The sequence below is a fragment of the Phaethon lepturus genome, unplaced genomic scaffold (assembly GCF_000687285.1).
Source record: "Phaethon lepturus isolate BGI_N335 unplaced genomic scaffold, ASM68728v1 scaffold18776, whole genome shotgun sequence".
Classification (NCBI taxonomy): Eukaryota; Metazoa; Chordata; class Aves; order Phaethontiformes; family Phaethontidae; genus Phaethon; species Phaethon lepturus.
Window position 1 is genome coordinate 10,639 of NW_010545853.1, and position 23,836 is coordinate 34,474.

The 23,836-nt window shown below is 37.9% G+C and overlaps 1 protein-coding gene across 1 annotated transcript in view; it reads right to left on the reverse strand.

Moving 5' to 3' along the window:
• Positions 1 to 23,836, reverse strand: part of LOC104622353 (serine-protein kinase ATM-like) — a gene marked incomplete at its 3' end in the record, with an annotated part of 38,581 nt that overhangs the window by 8,561 nt on the left and 6,184 nt on the right. Inside the window, exons 5-25 of the mRNA XM_010289104.1 lie at positions 19,318 to 19,483; positions 18,788 to 19,026; positions 17,815 to 17,978; positions 17,258 to 17,427; positions 15,462 to 15,833; positions 14,703 to 14,897; positions 14,281 to 14,376; positions 13,042 to 13,267; positions 11,111 to 11,236; positions 10,225 to 10,350; positions 10,015 to 10,104; positions 8,804 to 8,975; positions 7,389 to 7,588; positions 6,824 to 6,906; positions 6,566 to 6,715; positions 6,008 to 6,083; positions 5,726 to 5,856; positions 4,281 to 4,401; positions 1,402 to 1,578; positions 464 to 633; positions 1 to 158 (exon numbers count right to left, since the gene is read on the reverse strand). The exon at positions 1 to 158 is cut by the window's left edge and continues 113 nt beyond it. Of these exons, the coding sequence (XP_010287406.1) occupies positions 1 to 158; positions 464 to 633; positions 1,402 to 1,578; positions 4,281 to 4,401; positions 5,726 to 5,856; positions 6,008 to 6,083; positions 6,566 to 6,715; positions 6,824 to 6,906; positions 7,389 to 7,588; positions 8,804 to 8,975; positions 10,015 to 10,104; positions 10,225 to 10,350; positions 11,111 to 11,236; positions 13,042 to 13,267; positions 14,281 to 14,376; positions 14,703 to 14,897; positions 15,462 to 15,833; positions 17,258 to 17,427; positions 17,815 to 17,978; positions 18,788 to 19,026; positions 19,318 to 19,483 (3,408 nt within the window). The remainder of the gene's footprint in view (positions 159 to 463; positions 634 to 1,401; positions 1,579 to 4,280; positions 4,402 to 5,725; positions 5,857 to 6,007; positions 6,084 to 6,565; positions 6,716 to 6,823; positions 6,907 to 7,388; positions 7,589 to 8,803; positions 8,976 to 10,014; positions 10,105 to 10,224; positions 10,351 to 11,110; positions 11,237 to 13,041; positions 13,268 to 14,280; positions 14,377 to 14,702; positions 14,898 to 15,461; positions 15,834 to 17,257; positions 17,428 to 17,814; positions 17,979 to 18,787; positions 19,027 to 19,317; positions 19,484 to 23,836) is intronic.

Here is a 23,836-nt window from a genome sequence, read left to right on the forward strand (position 1 = left end):
TTTGATAGGCAAAATATGGGAGGATATTCACAAGTATCTTTGGAAAACAGTCTGCTAGAACCTGCCTCCAGTCTTTTTCAATCTTGTCGGCAAGTGATTTCACATCTTCAAATTGACTTCTAATCACCAGGTGTGGAACCAAAACTTTATAACAAGACCTACACATAGTAAATACATTTTCAGAATGTCCTTGAATTTGATTTTTTAAAAAATCTCAAGCATAATATAGCAAATACCATTCCTCTACTGTATAACTAAACTTCTAGTTATTGTTTAGCTGCTGCTATACAAAAAAACCTTACCAGCATAAATAAAACAGACACTATACCTGGAATACTTTTAAAAAGTTCTCAATATGTTATCTGACAATAAAATTGTGATGCATTACTACATTTACAAATTTAAATCCTGTGGCATAATTGCCAATGAATCTAAATAAACTGCTTTCACATAGCAAACTTACCTGTAGAATTCCTCAAGGCTAGTATAGTTCAGAAGAACGTAAGGAAAAGCAGACAGACTATATCCACTGTCATTTATTTTAAGCCACTCAATCACCAAATAGTCTAAATGTGATGTCATGAAGTCTTCTACACTTTTATAGCCAAAAATGTCAGATACTTTTTTCAAAACCTGTGCACGAAATAAGATTGCAGAAATAGTATGCAGAGTACATGATACTATGGCAAACTGACAGTACTACACCTCCATGTTCCCCGCTCAGTCTTTCAATGAACATTTGTATAACTCAGCTCCTATTCAGCATAAGCAATTTTTTAATTATTTGTATTGCCACATCTCAAAAGAGTGCAATCAAGGAACTACAACTACCCTGTATGAAGTGGTATGCCAAGAAAGGACAGCCAGTACACATTTTGTGGGTTAGAGACTGTGTAAAAACAAGAGGCAACAAACATAAAGAGAGGATTAAAAGGAGAAAACATGTGCACTGAAAAAATGACTGGCATGAAAGGCTGCAGTATAAACGGATATTATTTCAGTATGCCCTTGTGAACGTCAAAATAGAAGTCCACAAGACACATACCATCTTCCAATACTTTGCATTTATTTCACGTATTTTCCACATTGGAAAACTCACTTTACTTCCACCGGGTAGAAAGGTTTTTTTTTAAATGAGATCTGCGATCTCCAATGTAGAAAAAACTATTTGTATTTCAGATCTGTGCTTTTAACATACAAGATTCACCATTAAAATTGTCTTTTATGAAGTCATTATTTCTATGTAGGTCATTAAATATAATGACAAATTCATTCAAATAGGAAAGTCATGTTTTTACAAAATTTAACAACTTCTAATACTGACAAAAGCATTTTGTATCATTCCAATTATAACCTAACCTTACTTTATAACCTAAATGTAAAATAGAATTTTATACTTGCCTTTTTCACAAGGTGAGGTTCTAATCCATTCTCTTTCACAGACTGACAAATAGCAAACAAAGCTTGCTTTTCACAGACCGGACTGCAGCACAGAACCATGGCTATAAGCATCAGCAAAACCGCTTTTCCATTACATTGTTTGTCCAAAAGATCTTCAGGACTTGCATCACCCCTGACCTTCAATAAGAAAGAATAAAGAACTCATACAAATATTCTGTTAAAGCAATCTCCTAATTAATAAATAATTTCAAATTAAGGGCACTGACATAAATACTGCTGAAAACCTTGCTTTAGTTGCTTAAAAATTACTTCCCCCAGATGTCTGCTCCACTCCTAAACTAGAAGTTACTGCCTCCAGTACGCCAGCACACATGCCAATAACTCATGCACTCCAGTTCATGTTATAGTATCAGCAAATAAACATAGGCAATGCACTTAACTGAGAAATGATGGAGGCATTGACAAAGACAAGTCTCCTTTTTGCTCCTCCCTGACGCATATAGGGAAGAACTAACTTATAATTCAAATGCAGTTCTTCCCCTATTAAGGCACAGTGTTGACAAGTGATGAAAATTGAAAAAAGGTAACAAGAAACTGCAATGAAAGGGTAGAAGCTAACAGACAACAGCGAGCTGAAGGACAGGGAGCCAAGGCAAAAGAGAAAGGAGACAAGATGACAAAAAGCTGGAGGCAACAGTACAGAGAGATGAACCATAGAATCATTTAGGTTGGAAAAGACCTTTAAGATCATCAAGTCCAACCTTTAACATAGCACTGCCAAGTCCATCACTAAGCCATGTCCCTAAGCACCACATCTACACGTCGTTTAAATACCTCCAGCGATGATGACTCCACCACCTCCCTGGGCAGCCTGTTCTAATGCTTGACAACTCTTTTGGTGACGAAATTTTTCCTAATATCAATCTAAACCTCCCCTGGCACAACTCGAGGCCATTCCCTCTTGTCTTATTGCTTGTCACTTAGGAGGAGAGTCCAACACCCACCTCACTACAATCCCCTCTCAGGTTGCTGTAGAGAGCGAGAAGGTCTCTCCTCAGCCTCCTATTCTCCAGGCTAAACAACTCCAGTTCCCTCAGACGCTCCTCATAAGACTTGTTCTTCAGACCCCTCACCAGCTTTGTTGCCTTTCTCTGGACACACTCCAGCAACTCAGTGTCCTTCTTGTAGTGAGGGGCCCAACACTGAACACAGTATTTGAGGTGCAGCCTCACCAGTGCTGAGTACAGGGGCACAATCACTTCCCTACTCCTGCTGGCCACACTATTTCTGATACAGGCCAGGATGCTGTTGGTCTTCTTGGCCACCTGGGCACACTGCCGGCTCATATTGACCCGGCTGTCGACCAACACCCCCAGGTCCTTTTCTGCCAGGCAGCTCTCCAGCCACTCCTCCCCAAGCCTGTAGCGTTGCATGGGGTTGTTGTGACCCAAGTGCAGGACCCGGCACTTGGCCTTATTGAACCTCATACAGTTGATCTCAGCCCATCCATCCAGCCTGTCCAGATCCCTCTGCAGAGCCTTCCAGTCCTTGAGCAGATGAACACTCCCACCCAACTCGGTGCTGCCCACAAACTTCCTGAGGGTGTTCTCGATCCCCTCATCCAGATCATTGATAAAGATATTAAACAAGACTCGCCCCAAAACTGAGCCCTGAGGAACACCACTTATGACTGGCCACCAACTGGATTTAACTCCATTCACCACAACTCTTTGGGCCCAGCCATCCAGACAGTTTTTCACCCAGCAAAGAGTATGCCTGTCCAAGCCATGAGAAACCAGTTTCTCCAGGAGAATGCTGTGGGAAATGGTGTCAAAGCCTCTACTAGGTAGACAATATCCAAAGCCCTTCCCTCATCCACTAAGTGGGTCACCTTGTCATAGAAGGAGATCAGGTTGGTCAAGCAGGACCTGCCCTTCATAAACCCATGCTGACTGGGCCTGATCACCTGATTGTCCTATACATGCCTCCCCTGTTACCCAGGACTGCTGATAAATGATTGAAAGTGGCTTGGTGCACACTTCCGCCAGGTCCCTCAGTACTCTTGGGTGGATCCCATTTGGCCCCATAGACTTGTGTGTGTCTAAGTGGTTCATGAGATGAGATAAGAGACAGATGAGGCCTCAGCACCGAGCCCAAGCTACAAGACAGCAGGCAAAGGGAACAGAGAGAAAATGCGGCAAAGATATGACATGCAGATAGATGACAGCGTGATAGAAAACAAATGGAAAATGCAGATGATGTAGATGACTTAGCATGGTAGCAAGGAAGCATGAGAAGTGAAAGCCACTAACAGAAAAATTCATAGTTAAAGAAATTCCACAGTAATATATACCACTGCATTTCTAGTCACTGCACTGAAGTAAAACTTTTTCTTCACTTGAGGTTTCTTCTGAATAGTTTAATTTCTTCAGCAAATTTGATTTTGTGAAAACCGCTGCTCTAATATCACTGGAAACATGACCTTACTGAAATTTACAAATCTGTTTTTATATTAAGCAAACACATAATTTGAATTTACATTGCCTCTTATTCACTATCTATATGTTGTCTAGAATATTGAGGCTCCATTTTTCTTTGATTCCTCAGTGTTGCAGTACTGAAACCTGCAACAACAAATAGTATGATGCAGAAGAGCAGTCTGGAACATACAGTGAAAAAGTTTACAGACTTCTAATGTGGGCAAAGCAGTGACTGACTGGATGTGTAAGGAATTTCCTGACTACCACCTTGTTTCACCACCTCAGATTATCCAAAGTCCAGAAGAATTAATGTTCTTGGAAAACTAAACACGACCATTTTAAAAGTAATCTTATTCATAAGATGAAAACCAGGCAAAACTAATGACTAGATGTTGGTACCAGATTTCTCATTCCTTCCTGAACTCTGAGATACGCATTCTCAAAAGCCTTTTGCTGGAGCTTCAAGGGAAGAGGTTTTGACATTCCAGAAGAATCTCTCTGTTTCACATCTTGAAACAAACTTCAAAAAAAGAACAATAATTATTAGCATAACATTACTCTACAGAATTACTGCATATTATGCTCACAAAATAGTAAGATTCTGATTTTCTGAGTATCATTATTTTCTTCCTAACTTTCTTGTACAGCAGTCTTTCCTTCCTCTCCCTCAAAACATTATCAATAACACTAAGAACATCTGCTGGGGCAAAATGGCAGAGAATAGCCTGAAAACATATATATATATATGTTTCCCAATCTCTGCCAGCACAGGAAGCCAAACTTCAGTTGTTCATCATAATGGAACATTTCATGTCATGAAGTACTTTGGAAATATATTACTGAAGAGATGCATATGTAAAAAGATTTTCTCAAAGAATTGATTCTTTGTAGAGAAAGGCCCAACCCACTTTGCTCTTTGGATTGGACGAAATGTTACTGTACCATTTCTAAGTGACTATTAGCAGACACCTGAGAAACATCACCATATGTTTGCCTTGTATGTATAATAATTCCTTGAATATAACATTTGATCACAGGTGACCTAGGTAGATCATGACATAGAAGCAGTGACTGTACTTAGTATCCTTCAATTATTTCCTCTTTCATGAATTTGTTGCTTTTTGAAGACCTGTAAATAGCCAGACAGTTGAAGGTAGCAGGGTAACATTCAGGATAACTGAATGTTGTACGAAGAACTAAACTATATTTTACTAGAATCTTGAACCTGTTAGCTTCACTTGATGTCCCCATGTCTTTAAACTGGAACAGTCTGCCAGTCTTCACTTTGTTCCACCCCAGATTTTGTAGAGTTATGTTGTACCTCCTGCAATTCAACTCTTTTTGTGCTGAAGGGCTCCAGTTTGTGCAACCAATAGCTGTGCATAAAGTGTTTCATACTTTTGAACACGCCTCCTCTACTCCTATTCCAGTTCAATTACATCCTTTTTGATGTATAGAGAAAGAAATATACACAGTATTCAAAACACAATATTCTTTGAAAAAGTTTTTATGCTACACAATGTACCTAATCTATTTCTAGAGGATAAAACACTATTTCCTATTCAAGTTTCGCATAATAAATTTACTGAAAAATCATATACAGTTTTATATATATATATAGTTTCTCTTTCTCTATAAATATATAACTCTCTCATCACAACATAATTGAAATGTAGACAAAGTTTGAACACCTTAACCAAAGTAACTCAGTAGGCTTTTACATTCCATCAAGATTAAAGCCCCAGAAGTATTGAAAAGAGCAGCTATACAGTAGCAGAAGTAACAGCCAGTTAAGTGAAATTAAGCATTATTCTTATAAACAGAAAAAATATCTGCATTATCACCTGATAATTGACTTTGCAGCAAGAATGCGAACTTGATGGTGACTATCTGCGAGAAAATGTGGGAAAGCATCACTCACAGGTAGATCTTCATTTATCACATTAAGGATCGCCCACTTGCAATGAGGATCAGCCTGAAGAAAATTAATATTGTGCTTTAAAATACACAGACGACCTACAATGGAATATACGCTGATGTATGCAAAACAACTTTAGATACTATTTTTAAGTACACCTTAAGTATATACTTAACATGCTAATGAATGTCAGAAAATCTGGGAATACCTCAAGCAGGGCTTTCATGCAGTTTAAAAGGGCCACTCTTACTGGTGCTGTGCATTTCCCTCCTTGGGCTAGATGCCTAAAACAAGGGAGATTTGAACAAATGAAAGAGTTGCCAACAATTCTGAGAAAAAGTCTAACAAGTTAGTTTCTGCTGCTCACAGTTCATTATTTTGTGCTCAAGAGGCATGTTTGGGAGGATTTGACGTTTTTATTGATAATCTACAAATTATAAACAATATTAATTTTTGGTTGCTGAAGTTATCACGTGATAATTACTGATGCAATTCAGAGTACAATCAGTCTTTGTTAATACACAAGTATATGCTTATATATAAACTTATAAATACTACAGTGTAGCATTTATTATTCTAATACTATCTTAAAGACGATATGATTCTTTGTGACAAATATTATACAGAAAATCTGGAAAGTTAGATGCTGGATAAAGATACCTTAGGATACCACAGCAACACACAACAGCACTACAGCCTTCACATTGATAGCAAAGTTTAAAATTTTATGCCCAACAGACTTTTGCATTGAATAGATAAAACATACCAAAAGGCTCCAACAACTGTCAGAAACTGTCCTTGGGCATGTCCTTCAGCATGTGCACTGGGCTGGGCTAACCCTACTGCTATAGGAAGCAAATTATTTAGAATTACTTTACAAACTTCTTGATCTCGACGGTACAAAGAACACACAGCACTGTGAAAGAAAGAAAGAAAAAATATCTTGAAACACTAAACAGCTCCCAAATCCTCTAATTGTTGAACTAAAATAGCTCTAATACATGCTGAATAGTTTCTCTCTTACGAAAGAGGCTTAAGAAGCATAAGAACATCATCTTCAGGCAAGAGTTGTTCTTCAATTGGAAGCTCCTTCAAAAGGACCAAGTACTGGGGAATAAAAAAAAAAAAAAAAAAGAACCAAAATGGAAAAGAATACTTAAGAAAATAAGTAGACAACAAGAAAAACTATAAAACATTTCCAGTAACTTACAGGAAATCACGCAGCAAGGATATCTATTGTCAGGTCTTACATGTTGACTAACCATCTTTTCATGCAAAGACTGTCACAGTATCTTTTTTAGTTTTAGCAGTCAAAAATATTTCCTTTGTAAATTAAAACACAGATCCCATTCTACTATAGACACCATTTCTAGCTACTCAACGCTTCCCAACTCTATTTTCTGGCTTACAAATTCTAACTGCTCTTTCCCAGACCACAGCACACTCGAAAACACTAAAAGTAGCCATTTTAATATCTTCTTCAGGGGACTGATGACAAAAGACAAGAATATACAGTTGACAAGAATATACAAATTTAAAAACCGTACAAATACAGAGGTGGGTCTGATGTAAAAAAAGCTCACACTCACCACATGCAGATGCAATGGCTTAGCACTATCAAAGACACTGCCATCAGTAAGCATTAACAGCTTCCTCCGTATATCAGAGGCTCGGAAGCTCACTGTCTGAATTTGGACTGTAGTTACACAAATACATAAGAACCTCAGAATTTCAAGGAGAAGTAAATCCTGCTTTGTCAACTGTTCTTCAGCTAATGGGCTCAAAGCACCTGAAAATAAGATTTTCATGTAAGAAATGCTTCTTCAAGGACAATAAAAAAGTTGGTAACATTTTACGTCTTTACAAAACTAATTTAAGTTCTCAGCATAGGATACTAGCAACCTTTAAGTTTATTTGTTATTGAGTAGTTACTGTATCAGTAACAGCTTCTTGCGTGTGTTTCCCACTTCTACAAAGGCCCTCTCTAAAACAGAGGGTTTTCATTTTATGTGCCCATACATACAGCTGATTTCTCCATCAAGGTTACAATGAACACAGCAGAACCATCTGCAGCTGTGTTCTTTTGTGTTGTTAACCATAACTTAGGATATATTTAAAACTACAGATTCAAAGCTTCCCCAAAACTGAACTGACAACAATTACTATTATGTTAATATCTTCACTGAAATTTCAATTATAACCTAAACAAAATAGTTACAAATGCTATTTTCCTGACACATTTAGAACTCCTGTAACTTTCTGCAATTGCAAACTTTATTTATTAGAATTATTTATCAGATGGTTGGAGAAGATACTTCTAAAGACACTTATTCAACATGATGGGGAAAACAGACCAGTTGCTGTTTGTGGCATTCATTTTGCCACAATGATTCAGTTGCTACAATAATCTGATTTCCTTCTCATTCAATAATAAACAGAAGACATAGTCCTGATTAAAAACTAAGATACACACCATTTAAGGAAGAAGTTAAAATAAAATCGCACATCAGTATTTCTAGCTCCTAACAGGAATAAACAGATTCATGTTCCTGTCCCTCTGCAGGTTGAGAGATATAAGAAAGCTGACCTTGTCGAGAATTACAGGTCAGGAAAAGTAGAAAGTTAAATAGGATGACTTTTAAGAAAATGAAGTACAGTCTAATGACAGAGACAGGTATCCTACTATCACACTTTCTAGTCTCTTCTTTGCCAAAACACTGCCTGACTTTGAACAAGTTAGCTGGCTTCTCTGCTTGCATTTTACTATTTATAAAATAAAAAATAAACTTTTCCTTTCCAAATGAGCTGGAAAGCTTCATTAAGAACTTTAAAACACTAATGAGGTACAAAAGAATTATTATTGTTTAGAAAGTACCTGGTTCAACCATTACCTGCTTCAACTATTAATAAAGCAGCGCAATTTTGTATCTCACTGTCTTTCAACCAAAGAGCAATCTGTAAAAACAAGCTTTTGCAAATAATTTTGGACACAGAGAAGACTTACCTGTTAGATTTTGCATCTCACCAGATTCATTGGTATCACTGATGTCAGTCACTGAATGATCATCAAATAGATCATCAGATACCTGGTTATCTACTTCCGTTATACTCTCCTCAGGATCACTCCTCATTAGATCCACTTCTCCCAGTTCACTTGGTTTTCCAGTAAATGTCATCTGACAAAAACACCACATGCTTTTAAAGTTGGCTTTTAAGGACAGGAGAAATACCACAGCATTAACACAAGGAAAGACACTAGTTTCCCAGTGAAAGACAATAAGGGCAACACTGAATTGATGAATTTCATCCTTTGTGATAGACCTGTCTTCTACACACTTGGATTGTTAGAATTATTCTCGTTATTCTTTTTTTCAGTTTGAACCTATTCTCTTTAGGGTACAAGTTTCCGAAGACATTTACTAGTCTCTGTGTTTTAGATGGCGCCAAGAACATTGTTAGTATTTGAAAAACTGTTCTTTCCACAAGACTCACAAACTTCTCACTATACTTCGTAATTACAAAGAAATCAAAGGAAGGCATATGAACTTTTAGAGGGCACACTAATTACTACTTTCCATATCAGATGACAAGTTAACAGCAGGTAAGATTCATCTTCTCCTCACCTGAAAAAACAAGGATTTTGCCTACCTAGACCTGACTACAGGACAATGTGCCAAAAAGATAAGTTTTAAGAGTTGTGCTAAACACAGTGATCTGCCACCCTATTACTGTTCTCAGTGAGTCATTTACAGTTAGAAGACTTAATACACATATAATAAACACCTTTGAAGTATTTTAAGGCACGTAAGTCCACCCCACTACAAAATAAAAAGAAGCTTTTAAAACTTTACAAGTGCATTAAAGTTAAATGTCATGTGCTACAGAAATTCTTTCTGTGGCATAAAATCTATATACACTTTTAGTCTAATACGGTATTAAAAAAATTCCAAAAATAACATAATTTGTTTTTTTTATATGAGCTGGCATGCTAGCCTTGATCAAACGTTATCCATCTGCTCTCATTTTTCCCCTATGCCTGTGTTCAAATGCTAGACAGAAATGTTTCCAGTTCGGAATTCTCTATAAACTCAATGTATTTTAATTTGTTTTTTCAGTATTAAGTACCTCATTCGGTTCGCCCACAAATTATTATACTGTAAAAACAATCCCTTCATAGAAGAGCACTGCATTTAGAAACAGACAGAACATACTTACCAGATTTTTGCAAATATCTACGAGATCATTCATAAATTTTGATGTTAACAAATGCAGGAATATATTAGACAGCATCTTATTAGCACTGTTCTGTAAGAAAGCAAGATGTACAGATAGGTTATTTCATTTTTTCAAGTACCATATGAATGATATTCAACTTTGAGATCTCACTAATGAAGAAATAAATATAAATGCCTTTATAAACTTTACCTTGGAACAATTGCATAAACATTTTGTACACTGCATTATCAAAGTCCTCAGTGAGTTGATCTGGGCATCTTGATTTAGTTTGTTTTTAGACTGAGAAATGCTTTCTCCAGCATAATGAATGAGAGACTAATAAAAAGACAACACAAATAAAATTTGTTTTTTAACAAATTAAATTTGTTAAATTCAGTTAAATTGCTTTATACATTGGTACATACACAGCACACACACAGAGACAAAATGACATGATTCTCATTCATACAACTTTGATATTTATAGTGTGCATCAATGAATTTGGACTTTTTTTTCTTTGATTTTTGTTCCACTCATTCTGGTCCAGAAGTGACAAAAAGATGGCCTAGACTTGCCTGAAACATTGATATTTTCATCACAAAAGAAAAATACTGCATCTCTCCTTAATGTGTAAGTTTTTTGTTTCCATATTTAAGCAAGAAACCACCTCAGTCAGTACTAGCAGCAGTAATAATAACAGTAGCTGTCTTCATATTGGTTTAAACCACCCAATGTTCTTAACAAATGCCCACATAAAAGACCTATAAATGAAAGGTCTTGTTATCCTCTAAGTAGTCTTTTGTCCACTTGTCCATGATTATTTTATTTTAAAAAAAGGGGTGACTGAAATGTATCAGTATTTAGAATACTCTCCACTGCAAAACTGGTGCAATGGTGTACTGACAGAATTTCAGTGACTCCTCTCTTTCAGGAGCCATAACGTATTTAAACCTCTCTCAACTGCCTTTTTAAAAGCAGAAACTAGTGGAAATATTCATGGTCTGAAAATGTATCAATATGAACAGAATTTTTAAGATTATTTTACATGTAATGGTTTATTTCATTTTTAATAGCTCCCAAATGCATTGCTGCTTACCGTAGCTTTCTGGAACAACACTGATTTACAGGCATCCTCTTCTTTAAATATACCAGTGTAGCAATAGCAACCAAGAACACCAACCAAGAGCCTGACACATCGGACAAGGTGTTCTGCAGCAACAACCTTAGACTAAATCAAATACACAATATAAATACCAGTGGTTTATGATTAAACTTTTTAATCAAAATACAGAATTCTTTCAAGTCTTTTTTTAAACACTTTTATATACAGATTTCACCAAAATTAGCAAATATTTGCATCCTAGTGTTTTGCATTGCAGTTGCCTCAGCTCCCTACAAGTCCTTTTGGTTCTCCATGTTATAGCATTCTCTGTACGTCCCACGGCCCTTACGCCTCCTTCCTTGACAATACTTTAAATTCTCCCTCTCCTTTAGATTCCATCATAGCAATACTTCCAGCTCTTCCCATGTGCTCTGTTTATCTATTTTACCTCCCGCTAGGACAAGAGACAGTATGAGCTAGTCAGGAACTGTATCACATTCCTACTGCTGCCTCTTCTGATCTTAGTAAATTCATAAATGGCTTCTTAGCACCTACTGTGTCAACAAACAAATGGCACAGATGGTTGTAAATGCACACAAGCTTACTGCAGGAGTATTTTAGTGATACCTTTTTACCTAAGTTATTTGGATCAAAGAGGAGAAAGAGCAGACAAATAATTATTTGTCTTGCTTTCTCAGGAAGGGAAGCCAAAAAGAATTAATATCACATTCTTGAAAAGTAGGTATCTATAAAAAAAGATGGGAAAACTATTGCATACATGCCATTTTTGCAGATGCAAAACCAGGGATAAGTTTTACAGCTCCTAATTGCTCGTACCTTCTTTCAAACTTTGGTACTGCCTCTTTTGGCTCACCAGATATTACAGGACCTTAACAGTGAATTGCAAGGAAGGCACACCACTAGATTAAAACCAAAGCTAGCCTGGCAAAGGAACTGGAAGTTTAAAAAGCCTACTGCTTTTCTTTTCACAAACTTTTTACCATTATGTAGTGGCTCTTCCTCTACTGGTCCAGACTGTTCTCCAAAGGCAAGATTCTGTGGTGTTTCAATAAGTGAAAGATACAAATAGGATCACAGGGTATTTTAGGCTGGAAGGACGTCAGCAGGTCTCTGGTCCAAACTCCTGCTCACAGCAGGGTCAGCTCTGAGGTCAGAACAAGTTACTCAAGGTCTGATCCAGTCAGGGCTTGAAAATCTCCAAGGATGAAGACTGCACAACCTCTCAGGCAGGGCAACTTGTGCCACTGCCCCACCTCAGCTCCAGGTTGAACAAGCCCAGTTTCCTCTGTGTCTCCTCACAGGTCAAGTGCTGGAGCCCCCACCATCTCAGTAGCTTCCGCTGAATGCACTAAATGGCTGTCTTGTACTGGGAGGCCCAAAACTGGATGCAGTTTTTCTGATGCCATCTAAAGGCACTGAGTAGAGGGAGGTAACCAGTTCCCTTGAGCACTGGCTGTGCTCGTGTTAATACAGCTCGTATTTGCAACTTTCTTTACAAAATTACCCCTTTACACAGCTGCCTCTCTCTACAAAACCTGACCGAGACCTCTATGTCTCAGGCTATCTTGTCTGAAAACTGGCAAGAGCTTAAAGCATTACGAGGGCAGAGGAGTTGAAACCAGTATCACAAAAAGCAGGATAACAGTGGTTTATGTGGCAGCTTTGCACACACTTCCACTTCTATGCAGCTTCTATGTTTCCCCACATACTTAGGAAAACTATGGATATTTTGCCAATGATGTAAAGAAATACAGACTTCTCTACCTCTTATTATTAGATATAGTTTTTAAAATACTTGTGGTTCATTCTTAGTGGCAAAAGGAATGAAAATCTATATACTTTGCCTTGAAAAGATACTGTTTGGGAGTACAAATACAAGGATGTAACAGTAATTTCTAACTTACCTTAGACCCATAGCTGCTTAAAAGCTTTTCTGACATTGCTGAAAGACAGTACTCCAGTGTTTCCCTAAGATTTTGGTTGATGGCAAGTCTTGAACCAGTCACATTTTTATCTGCAACATTTACTGCAAAGTTAGTGAAAATATCCATTTCATCAAATGTTGTCTGCAGATACAGCTCTTCCACATCAGAAAAACTGTTTTCTTCTTTCCCTTGCAAGTGTTGCACACTTGAAGAAGAAACACCGTTTTTACTTTAGCAGCCAGTATATGACTTACAAGTCTTTAAAACTATTACTTAAATACAAAAAATAAACAGAAGCAAAATAAAATATTTTATTTTTTTGTGCTTCCAAACTCTGGTTGATCTTTAGTTTCTGAGGTGACTTTCACTGTGGAATGGATTACCCTTTTATCTCTGTATGAAAAAACTGCAATGAAAAATGAAGCCTGTACACAGATCATACATTCTACTATAGTTCATATAGCTGCATCTGGTTTGTGTTAAGATGGCTGACCTCAACCTACTTTACACAATTGGAGCAGAAATTTAGAAAACCCCTGAAACTAGTATTTTTAGCTTCTAGGAGGAAAATCTTATCTTCCATCAGAACAAATCATACACATTTCAGTTTCATTAAGAGGAAACTGGATACAGTCCAAGAGCTTGAACATATACATCAGTGAAAGATGCAACAGCATTCATAGCGTGACTCCAACAGACTCAAGTGACATATGGCTGAGGCCACAAATACAGATGAAGTGGCATAAGGACATACAGACAGTAAGCAACTAGCCAACTTTATACTTAGCATCTATCTTCAAGAAAACCCTTAAGATTTATGCTTCTTTTAGAATGGAAGGTAATGTTAAAAAGCCTAACTACGTATTTGTATGAAGTTACAAATTATTCAAAAAATATAATTGCAATGAGTTAAAAATACCTAAGGTATTTGTGGATAAAGAGCCAAATATTTAGCTGTATTGCTGAAGAGAGACGATACACGCATTCCTTATAACGTATTTGGTTCAGTATCTGAAACTTTGACTGTCAGCAACAGACTATTTTAACATCTGCTTGAAGCATCTTAAACTGCAAAAACACCATTATTTTTATGGGGTCTGAAAGATGTACAGAAATATGCGAAAGAGCTTGAGGAATTATGCATTTCATTACCTCTGCTTGCTAGAATGACAGATATAAGAAGCATACATATCTATAACGATTGTTTTAAAAACATACCATTTAGCATCATTTTGGAAAAAAATCATGGCAGCTCTACAGTTCTTCATTGTAAGGCTTACAAGAATTTTCTGTACTATAAGATGAGGAAAATCACTGTAAAAAAAGAAAATTGTTTTGCATTTTCTTGCAATCTGTTGGGATTCCTGAAGCTCACCCAAACATTAACCAGATTAACACTGTATCTTCAAAGAAACTTTTCACTTAAGATTTCTAACACATAGTTCATGTATCTGCTATGCTATGAACAGATAACTAAATTATGTTCCCAGAATGATATTCTACAGTAAGCTTAAAAACCCTAGGGCTTAAACTCTACCAAAGCGTTAACATAATATAATGCTGCAAATCCACTTTTCCCTGTGCAATTTTCTGTGTTATAGGGTAAGCTTACATAAAAAATTATGCCACAAAGACTTTACCTGCACAGCACAGGAGGCAACTCTGCACAGTCTTCCATTTCTTCCTCCAAATAGCAGGACAGTACCCATTTCATTATTGCCTCCTTTAACACAGAATCCAGATTTCTTTCACAATTATTCTGTTCCATTCCTACGTCCAAATTTTCTGGCACTGAATAGGCAGACATCACTAATGATAAACAACACACAGCAGAACTGTAACAAAAATGGAACACAGGGCATTTGTGAGAAACAACACGGTATTTGTTGATCAGCAGTCTAAAGCAAAGTCAGTATTTCTGCACGCTCAGGAAGCATCAAGTACATAAGCAAGTTAATAAGCACACATACTGGAAAACTCCTTTATTAGAATCTTTGCCTTTTCAAAAGCCATATTTTGGCTATTACAGACATTTCCTGCCTATTTTAAAGCCTGTTTCAAAACACTCATTTCAGAATCAAAATATATTTAGAAGAAAACATACTTTTTAACTAAAAAAGAACAACTTCTCTTTCAGTCAGTTATTAAATTTTTAGTCCATTTTACATTTTTAGTCAATTTTAAGTTTGAAGATGCTTGCCTTTCCTCTTCTGCCTCTGCTTTCAGACTTATGTATGTATTTATGTCCACTTCAAGTAGTTGGAACACAAATGTGAGCAGTTCTTAACTAGAACAGCTCAACAACAGTAATATTATTTTGAATAATACAATGGGTTTGGTTGCACAGTAAGGAGCAATGTGAATCAGACACAAAATATTATCCTTGCTTCCTATTTTACCTTGAAGGCTTGCATGCAGGTCCTGAAAATATCTTCCACAGTTCTTTATCCGTTACAACAAGGTTTCCTTGAATCATAGTTCCAAGTAGCCCAAAGCTCTCCACTTCAATTTGCTGGAAGCTTACGCTACGAATGGTAAGAGACCAAATCTTTGCCCAGGTTCTCTGGAGCTCCAACTTGTGGCTGTTTTTCAAATCAGTTTTCTGGTTTTGACACAAAGCTACCTCTGTAAGACACTTCAGCACGTATGGCGTCCTTTCTCCTCGGCGCTGCTGAGGCAGTAACTGGTGAAGTACATTGAGTAAGGGAGGTAGCTCACTGTTAGGAAGACTCATGGGATACTTTGATATTAATTGAGCTGTAATCTGTAACCTTGAAAACACAAAACAATATCAAACACACATAAATTTGCATTTTCAAAAGTAAATGAACAAAGTGTTCCTCAATTGTCATTTCACATTTATACTTCCCAGTATTGAGCTTATCTGTTTACTATCAAAGGTTTAAGAGTCAGTATTGCTACTGCTTTTACTTGTAAAGTTTGCTCATCTAGTCTCACTATCACTAATAATTTCTTACAAGCTGACCTCACTGATTTCTGACCACAAGAGAAGAAAATTTCGGGCAAAATATTATTTTTCTCCTTCTTCTGGACTAGCCTGTTATACACTCTGACCCAGGCAGTGACCTCAAGGGTGAAATTACATAAACAGGAAACATTACAACAACATCTCTGCAGAGAAGAAAAATAGAATTTACCAAATGAACAAAATGTTAAGCTGGGGATGGTAAATTGGAAGGATTTTGCTCATAGCAATGGTTGCAACTCTACTCAAATTAGTAAATTACAGCACTCAGTATTTCTTGGAGACTGCCACCTCCAAACAGAATGGCAATTTAACTTCTCAGCTGGATCTTAACAGCCGCTTTGCCTCAATATTGTGAGCAATGAACATAGATACATACACACCCGCAAACCTGCCGCCACCCCAGCTTAGGACCCAGTTTACAAGCAGCTACACTGTTCTGATATCTTCTACAGCAGTTTCCAAGAAACATCAGAAAGATAGAGAGGAACAGTAACAGCAAAAGACATCCAGTGTAACCTATTTTAGCTAAAAAGTTAACATTCTTGGGTTTAGGGCTACCACTGCTAAGTTCTGGAAAAGTCTAGCCATGGTCTTTTAACAACAACTTGACTCCCTGCTATGCTCTCTGCTGCAGAGTCCTCCTGTGGTAGTCAGTGGAAGATGACATGTAGCTATACCTCCAGTTCAGAAGTCCCTCATGTCAAACAAAATACCCCTCAATCAATGTCCAAGCTAAGATGCCAGCCATTGCACGTTAACAGTTTTCAGGCCAGGTATTACGGCAAACTTTATGCACTAGTCCAATACAGCCAACTGTTGATGACTGCTGTCCTATGACAGAGCCAGCTTAAGGCAGCAGTAAATTTCCCTATACTCATAAGCTGGGTCACACACACAACACTTACATAAAGGCCAGTAACATCTAGCACAAAAGACAAGTAAAAAAATCAGAGGCAGTAATATCTTATACACTACAACACAGTTTACCAGACCTCCTTTGTTATTTCTTAGGAAACAAAAGATACAAAGTCTGCCAAGAACACTACTCACTACTTTCCAAATGCTGTGAGAATCTAAGCTTAGTGCTTAGATATATAATTACAGGAGGTGCAGACAGTTAGTTTGAAATCAAAACATATTCAGCAGAACATTTGAATGTACAAAGATGTCTGTAGTGATATTTGTTTCATGTAAAGATGTTATTACCAAGGTATGACATCAAAATCCTTCTGGGATCTTTGCAGGTTGTCTCGAATTACCTCCCAGCCTAGTTCAATCCTCCTGCGCTTGCTTGGTACTGTTTCATCACTAGACTCTCTTTGTGAAATGGCATATGACTGGGTAATTTCCAGAACTTTGGTATCCTCTGTAAAAACCTTTTACAAAGAGAAATTAAAAAGTACACAAATTAAAAAAAAATATTATTTACAGGAAACCTGAAATGTCAAACTAAACTGATTCGTGTTCTTGCTGTGTATAAAGCCTCTTGAGGCAGCCAGAATTATTACTTATTATTCTTTACTATAACAGAACCTCTGCTTATAGTCTAATAAGCAATGCTAGTGAAATCTAGTTTAATTTAGGAGTTCACACATTTCTAACCTGCACAAAAATTAACAACTAAACACAACAGAACACAGACAAAAGGTATTAATACTTCAGTAAATGATTTTGAGAAAATCTTAAAGCCATATTACTCTAAAAAGCAAAACATGAAACAGAGTAAATATGAAGTCAACTTTATATTCAAATAAAAATGTTACCTGATGACAAATATCAGCCATTAACTCAATCAAATTTTCCTTTACAGCAATATTACGTGACCCTGAAGAATACTTTCCTCTACTACCAATGAGATTTATTTCATTCACCAGCAGATCATATAGGTTATGTAAGATACTTTGCCATTTTGTTGAGTCATATGCACCTGTGCATGCAAAAACAATTGAAAGATAACATGTACCACCCACTGGATATAATATATAAACTTACCTAAACAACTGAAAATACAGCCAAAATCAGAGTAGAACATACAAAGCTTAACAAATGCAGGCCTGCAAAACCAGGCTTATAATGGAGAATGAATAAAGTCAAAAAGTGAAAAAAGTTAAGAGAGAATTTAATCAGCGTATAGAAGTAATTAGGGTTGGAATGACGTTTCTAATAAATAATTTGTTATCTAACTGGAAGGACTACAATGAAATGCAATGGATAAATTTGGACTAATTATAAACTCTTAGCCATTTGTAGACGAAGTTAAAAAAAAATTTGTTTAAAAAAAAGATGCTATAACTGAAATAGGCCATGACAGACAAACACAATTACCGAGTGATGTTCTCTGACCAGTTCTATACAGTAAGTCAGACTTAGACCTTAGTAGCAATTTCTGGGCGTAAATAAACCTGGTACGATATGAATACATGTGGCAATCTAAACTATTATTTCCCTTCCCCAAAGACTTTGTGTTTTGATTTAGCAATTAAAATCATATTCTGGTTAAAAAAAACAACCAACCTTTACAGGACTTAATACAACTAATATTCTCTTAGTGCATACAATTTGAAAACTCATTTTCACTTTCACTCAATATTAACCTATAGCATAAAACTACTGACAAGTAACTATCACTCCCATTAATGCTTCCAAGACTCAGTATCAAAATTCAGGATCTTGGCACAGTAACTCAAAGAAACACATACAGTCATAGGAAAAACAAACGGGAGCTTTTTATTGTACCTTTTCCCTGAGTTTTTGCACCCTTTGGATGATGAATATGAACTTGGAGACGAAATAACTCGATTATTGATTCCTTCAGGGAATCCTTTGGTCTATACTGAGTCCATATATAAAGCACTGTAGGCAAAATTTCTTCCCCTATTTTACAAATCCGTATGCGACAGTTGACAGCAAACTTATTGCAGAAGATATTCATTGCTCCAAGAATATGATCCAGGCCTGCAGTATTCTTCTCCTGCCTGCAACATAAACCAAACACTCAAACTTCCAGAAGAAATAATCTTATTTCTTTTCACAGGAATTGTTTAAATGTAAATACTAGCAAGTAAGTATAGTCAGAATATTATTTGCTTAACAACTGCAGGAGTTATGAGTATTTTAAAGAATTTAATAAATTGGTGTTCAAAGACAGAACAAAATATGTCTAAAGAAGTATCACCTGCTATGACTCCAGTCTAATCCCACATACTTAAAATGAGTTACTCTCTATAAGTAGGTATTAGCATACAAAAAGAGCACTTGCAACATACCTGGCACACTGCATTGCTTTTGAAAAGAAGATAAACATCTCAGAACTCAATCCATCAGTTTGGAAGCAGTACCCCCTTGTAAGTGTGTGAATTATCCTAGCCACCAAGACTCTATTAATCTTCCCAGAAGGTTTGAGGTATAATTGGCTGTACAGGATCAGCAACTCTGCAAACATATTAAAAAATAAGTAGGTATCATATAGTGTATATATGTTTTAAATATAAATATATAAATGTACATATTACAGAGAAATACATAAAAAATGCATGAGGCAAAATATTGCATTAAATATACAGAACCATGCTTCTGAATTCAGCTGCATGTCATTATTCACAAAAGTTAACCAGGGAAAAAGAATAAAACATGTGGTCTTGCCTACACTGGAAGGAAAGTTATATTCACTCTGAGCTCAATCTGCTTTGTGTTACACTGAGAAAGTGGCTACGGCCACATGATCAACTTTCACAACTTCTTCCACACTCAACTTCTACCCTACATTGTCTGCTCAGCACAGTGGGCTCCATTTGTTGTAGAGTACACAATAAAAGTACTTAGAAACAAGTCACAGCCACACATACGTTAACAAAGAATTTGGTGCAGCAGGAACAGGTAAACAGATCAGAAAGGTGTTACTGAGGCTTCCCGTATTTCAGTTACATACAGTTCAGCTAGTTCACTCCAGTTCACAGACCAACACATCCATGCTTTGCACTCATTTACAAGTTTTCTGAAGGGAAGGCCCCTTTCTCAGATTTTTGCATTCTTATCTCAAGGTGCATTTAGGAATCATCATACTGTCCTTTCACTAGCCTCATACGAACCATGGTAGCACATTATTAATCCAACCATCACCATCAGTTTAATACAACACATACAAAAGCCTTGCTGCTATTTCATTTATGCCACCTACAAGTGACGTGATACTGTCCCTCACTCCACCAGTGGACAATATCCAAAGAACAAAGACAAAGAATCACAGCAGGAAGACATACTGATTCAGTCCTATGACCTTGGCAGCTATTCTGGGACAACGCTTTGAATGAATGGACATCTACGCCTCAGGCCCCCTTTTCTCTAAGGAAAAATATAGGTAGAATGATCTGCTGGGAATCCCAACCACTATGACTACTTTGCTCACAGTCAACCAGACATGAGCTCAGAGCAGCTGTATCATATAGTCCTTGGGATACAGAATGACCAGTTACTGTACTTCTACTCTGTAGAGTGACTATGACCTAGTCTGACAACCCTCAATTCTACTGGTCAGTAGCTCATCAGTTTGAGGTGAGTAACCTCTCCACAGTCAGTCAGGATTAAGGCCTCTGAGGCACTCTCTCAGAATTGCTTCCTTCAAATACTCTGCATGTGTGACATTGATGGCATCACCCAGGCCCTTGAGCTCTGGATTCCTGCATTGTGGAAAAGACAGCTTGGGACAACTGTAAATGAATAAATTGCAATGCTGCTGCTTCATTATTGTGTGGGCCTGTGTAGATTTATGGACATCTTAGACTCCAGCAGGACTCATAATGCCACCTTCACCAAGTCTTTCATAACTCTGGCCTCAGATTCAATAGAGATACCAGCACCTTCTTTCCAAGCAGGCATAGGGTCACTTGCAGAACTCCGGTGACTCCCTGAATCATGGGAATCAGAAACATATTACTGAGTCACAAAGCTTTAACCTAGTGCCAACAGCGCCCAAGCCTGGTTTAACTGTGTCCCTTCTGCAGAAAGAGTGGAAGTGGAATGTGCATCAGTGACCTCCCAGCACCCTCAGAACAGTGGGCCCTACACAACTGCAAATGCACTGCAGCCCAGGGTCACAACAGCCCACAGCCACTGCTCCCTGTCCCTGCAGGGGATTCTTATACTGGGACCTCCCCAGGTTGGGAAACCACTCCTGCTCACACCTGCACAGCACTTACTGGATGAACTCTTTTCACACCTACTCTCCATGCTCTTTGCTGACCTCCCCTCAAAAAATACACCTGCAAGAAAAGCACATGGCTTTACACAAAGCCTAGAATCTGAATGAGAGCAAAACCTGCAGTAGAACAAGCACACCAACAAAAAGCATTCAAAAAATAAGAAAACTTGATCCCATACCAGTTGATCTCTTCTCATAGGTGAGCCTGCTTCAAGCAGGGGACTGGACTAGAAATCTCCTAAGATTCTTTCCAATTATATTCCAATGAATTATTCTCCAATTTCCTGAGAGCGCCAATACAACTATAATATATACAGAGATGAACAGTGAACAAGGGAAATATTTCATATGATTTTTTCAAACTAGGGTCTGAACATAGGAAAAGTATAGCATCCAGCAATACGATCCTTCTCCTGAAGGCTAACAGGGTCTACCGGAAACTAACACCTGGTTGACCCGGCTGAACTAAAAGAGCAGACACAATGCTTCTTTTCTCCATGGAGAAATAAAGGCCCCAAAAGTCATAACGGTCTCCAAACCCTGCTGTCTTGCCTTATCCTCTATGCTCCATTTAGACACCTGAATAGAGACTTTGTGGACCAGGCACAAGTTGTTGGAAGAGTTGAAAACCCCTTCCCTGCTTGACTGAGCTTCCTCTTTTTTCTGTAAGTCCAACTGCCTGCACACCAGTCACTACTTAAGAGCATGGCCTAGTATATTTTCATGCTGGAACTGCTACTGTTGCCACCCCTCCAGCGCTTCATGTTCCCAAGCCTCCGTCAAGTGTCATCTAAGTGAGCCAAGACCTGCTATCAGTCCTGCTTAAAAAGCCTCGTGATCCTCTCAAACACAGCTTTCATGCTGTCCTCCATTTACATAATTTTTTCCCTCCAACACCTGCCTAACGGTGCTTTATCTGGCAAAAGTTACATCCCTACACCTGCACAGCAGCACATCTAAGGTCAAAGTGTGGACTTTCCAACATTCAGCTCATTACTCAAGTTATACCAGCTCAGCAGGCCATGACACTTTCTGCCCCGTGCTCTACACCTCCCTAACACTCGCTCATTTAATGGTACATAGTGGGAGCATACTTGCATTATAAATTACATCCTTTGCAACAGTCTCCAGACTCAAGGTTTGGCGATAATAGAAGATACAGCACATCCAGTCAAACCCATGTTCATCTGTCCACAGTTTCATAATTTTGTTTCTGAAGTGAAATCCATTACCAGACTCAATTATTTATGGTGTACAATATCTCCACAAAATTTTTTTTTTGAGATCTACTACAGTGCTTTTAGCAGCAGCATAAGCTACTGGGCAAGCCTCCAGCCAGCTTGCAGTCATTTCTTTAAAATAGCGAAGACATGCTGATTCCCCCTACTAGCCTACACAAAGGTCCAATGTAGTCTACTTACCACACATTTCCAGTCTGGTAGTGTAAATGACAGCTTTCACACTTTCAATACCTTTTGTGGTTTAGCTTTTTTCACTAATGAACAAATTAAAATACCTTTATTCCTTGTAGAATAGCATCTTTAGACAAATCCCTCCTCAGCCTCTTGCCCAGAGATAGGTGGAATGTCATCTTAGATGTTTCATGAATCCATCAAGTTATAAATAGGTCCATTCTACATGCCCAGCCCAGGACTTTGTTGACTGTAGCAACTCAAGTAGTTTGGTCTGATTTATAGTTGTTGATTTGTTCTTTGGTGGCTCCCTCTTCCTTTTGGGATGTAGCTAATGACGTGTCACGCCCATACACTGAGGATTTTTTCAAATCCTGTGTGATGTTTTTCCACAAGGCACCTATCCAAATAGGCCTCTCTTATCTCTGCCAATTCCCGTTTCCACTGTGTAAGCCAGTCTCAGAGGGCTGGTCAGTAAAATCTGCGCTGTTTCCTCTGTAATGCTGCATTAATGTCCAGTCTTGGACTTCTGTATATTGACTTGGCTGTCCTTCACCTTCATCAATTTCTATCATCTGTTGGTCAGGATTCCAAATGACAGCTTTCCACCTTTGCCAATGGCCAACAATTAGGCAAGAACCATTAGAGAATGGGGCATATTACTGATTTTTTGAAAGCCTGTCATATTGCAGGGCTTCTTGAGCATGTGGTAATACCTTGAGTGCCACCCCAAAAGCCACAATGTTTGGACCAATCCATCAACTCCTCCAGTAGGCCAGAGCATCCCTCTTTCCCCTTATGAGTCCATTTATTCCAGGTCACACGTGCTGTGTGGAAAGTCAAAGACATTTCTCCTTTCAGCAATCAGTGAAGTATCAGCAAGTGAGAAGCCAGCAGCATTTCTGATTCCATTGCCACTACTTCAAATGCTGCCCAAATTCCTTCATAGATGGCCAATATTTCTTCCTCTGACAGGGATAATTGGTAGTCTATAGTTGTATCTTATAGTTGCTCAGGTTGTCACTCAAGTGAGGCCATTTTCCTGGTGACTTGGTACAGCGGGCTCGTGAGCAGACTGTATCCAGGATGTGCATGTGCCAAAGTCCCAAGAAAAACTTGTGCTTACTTTTTACTTATCTGTGGTGCCATTGCTGTGATGCTGTAAATCACATCAGC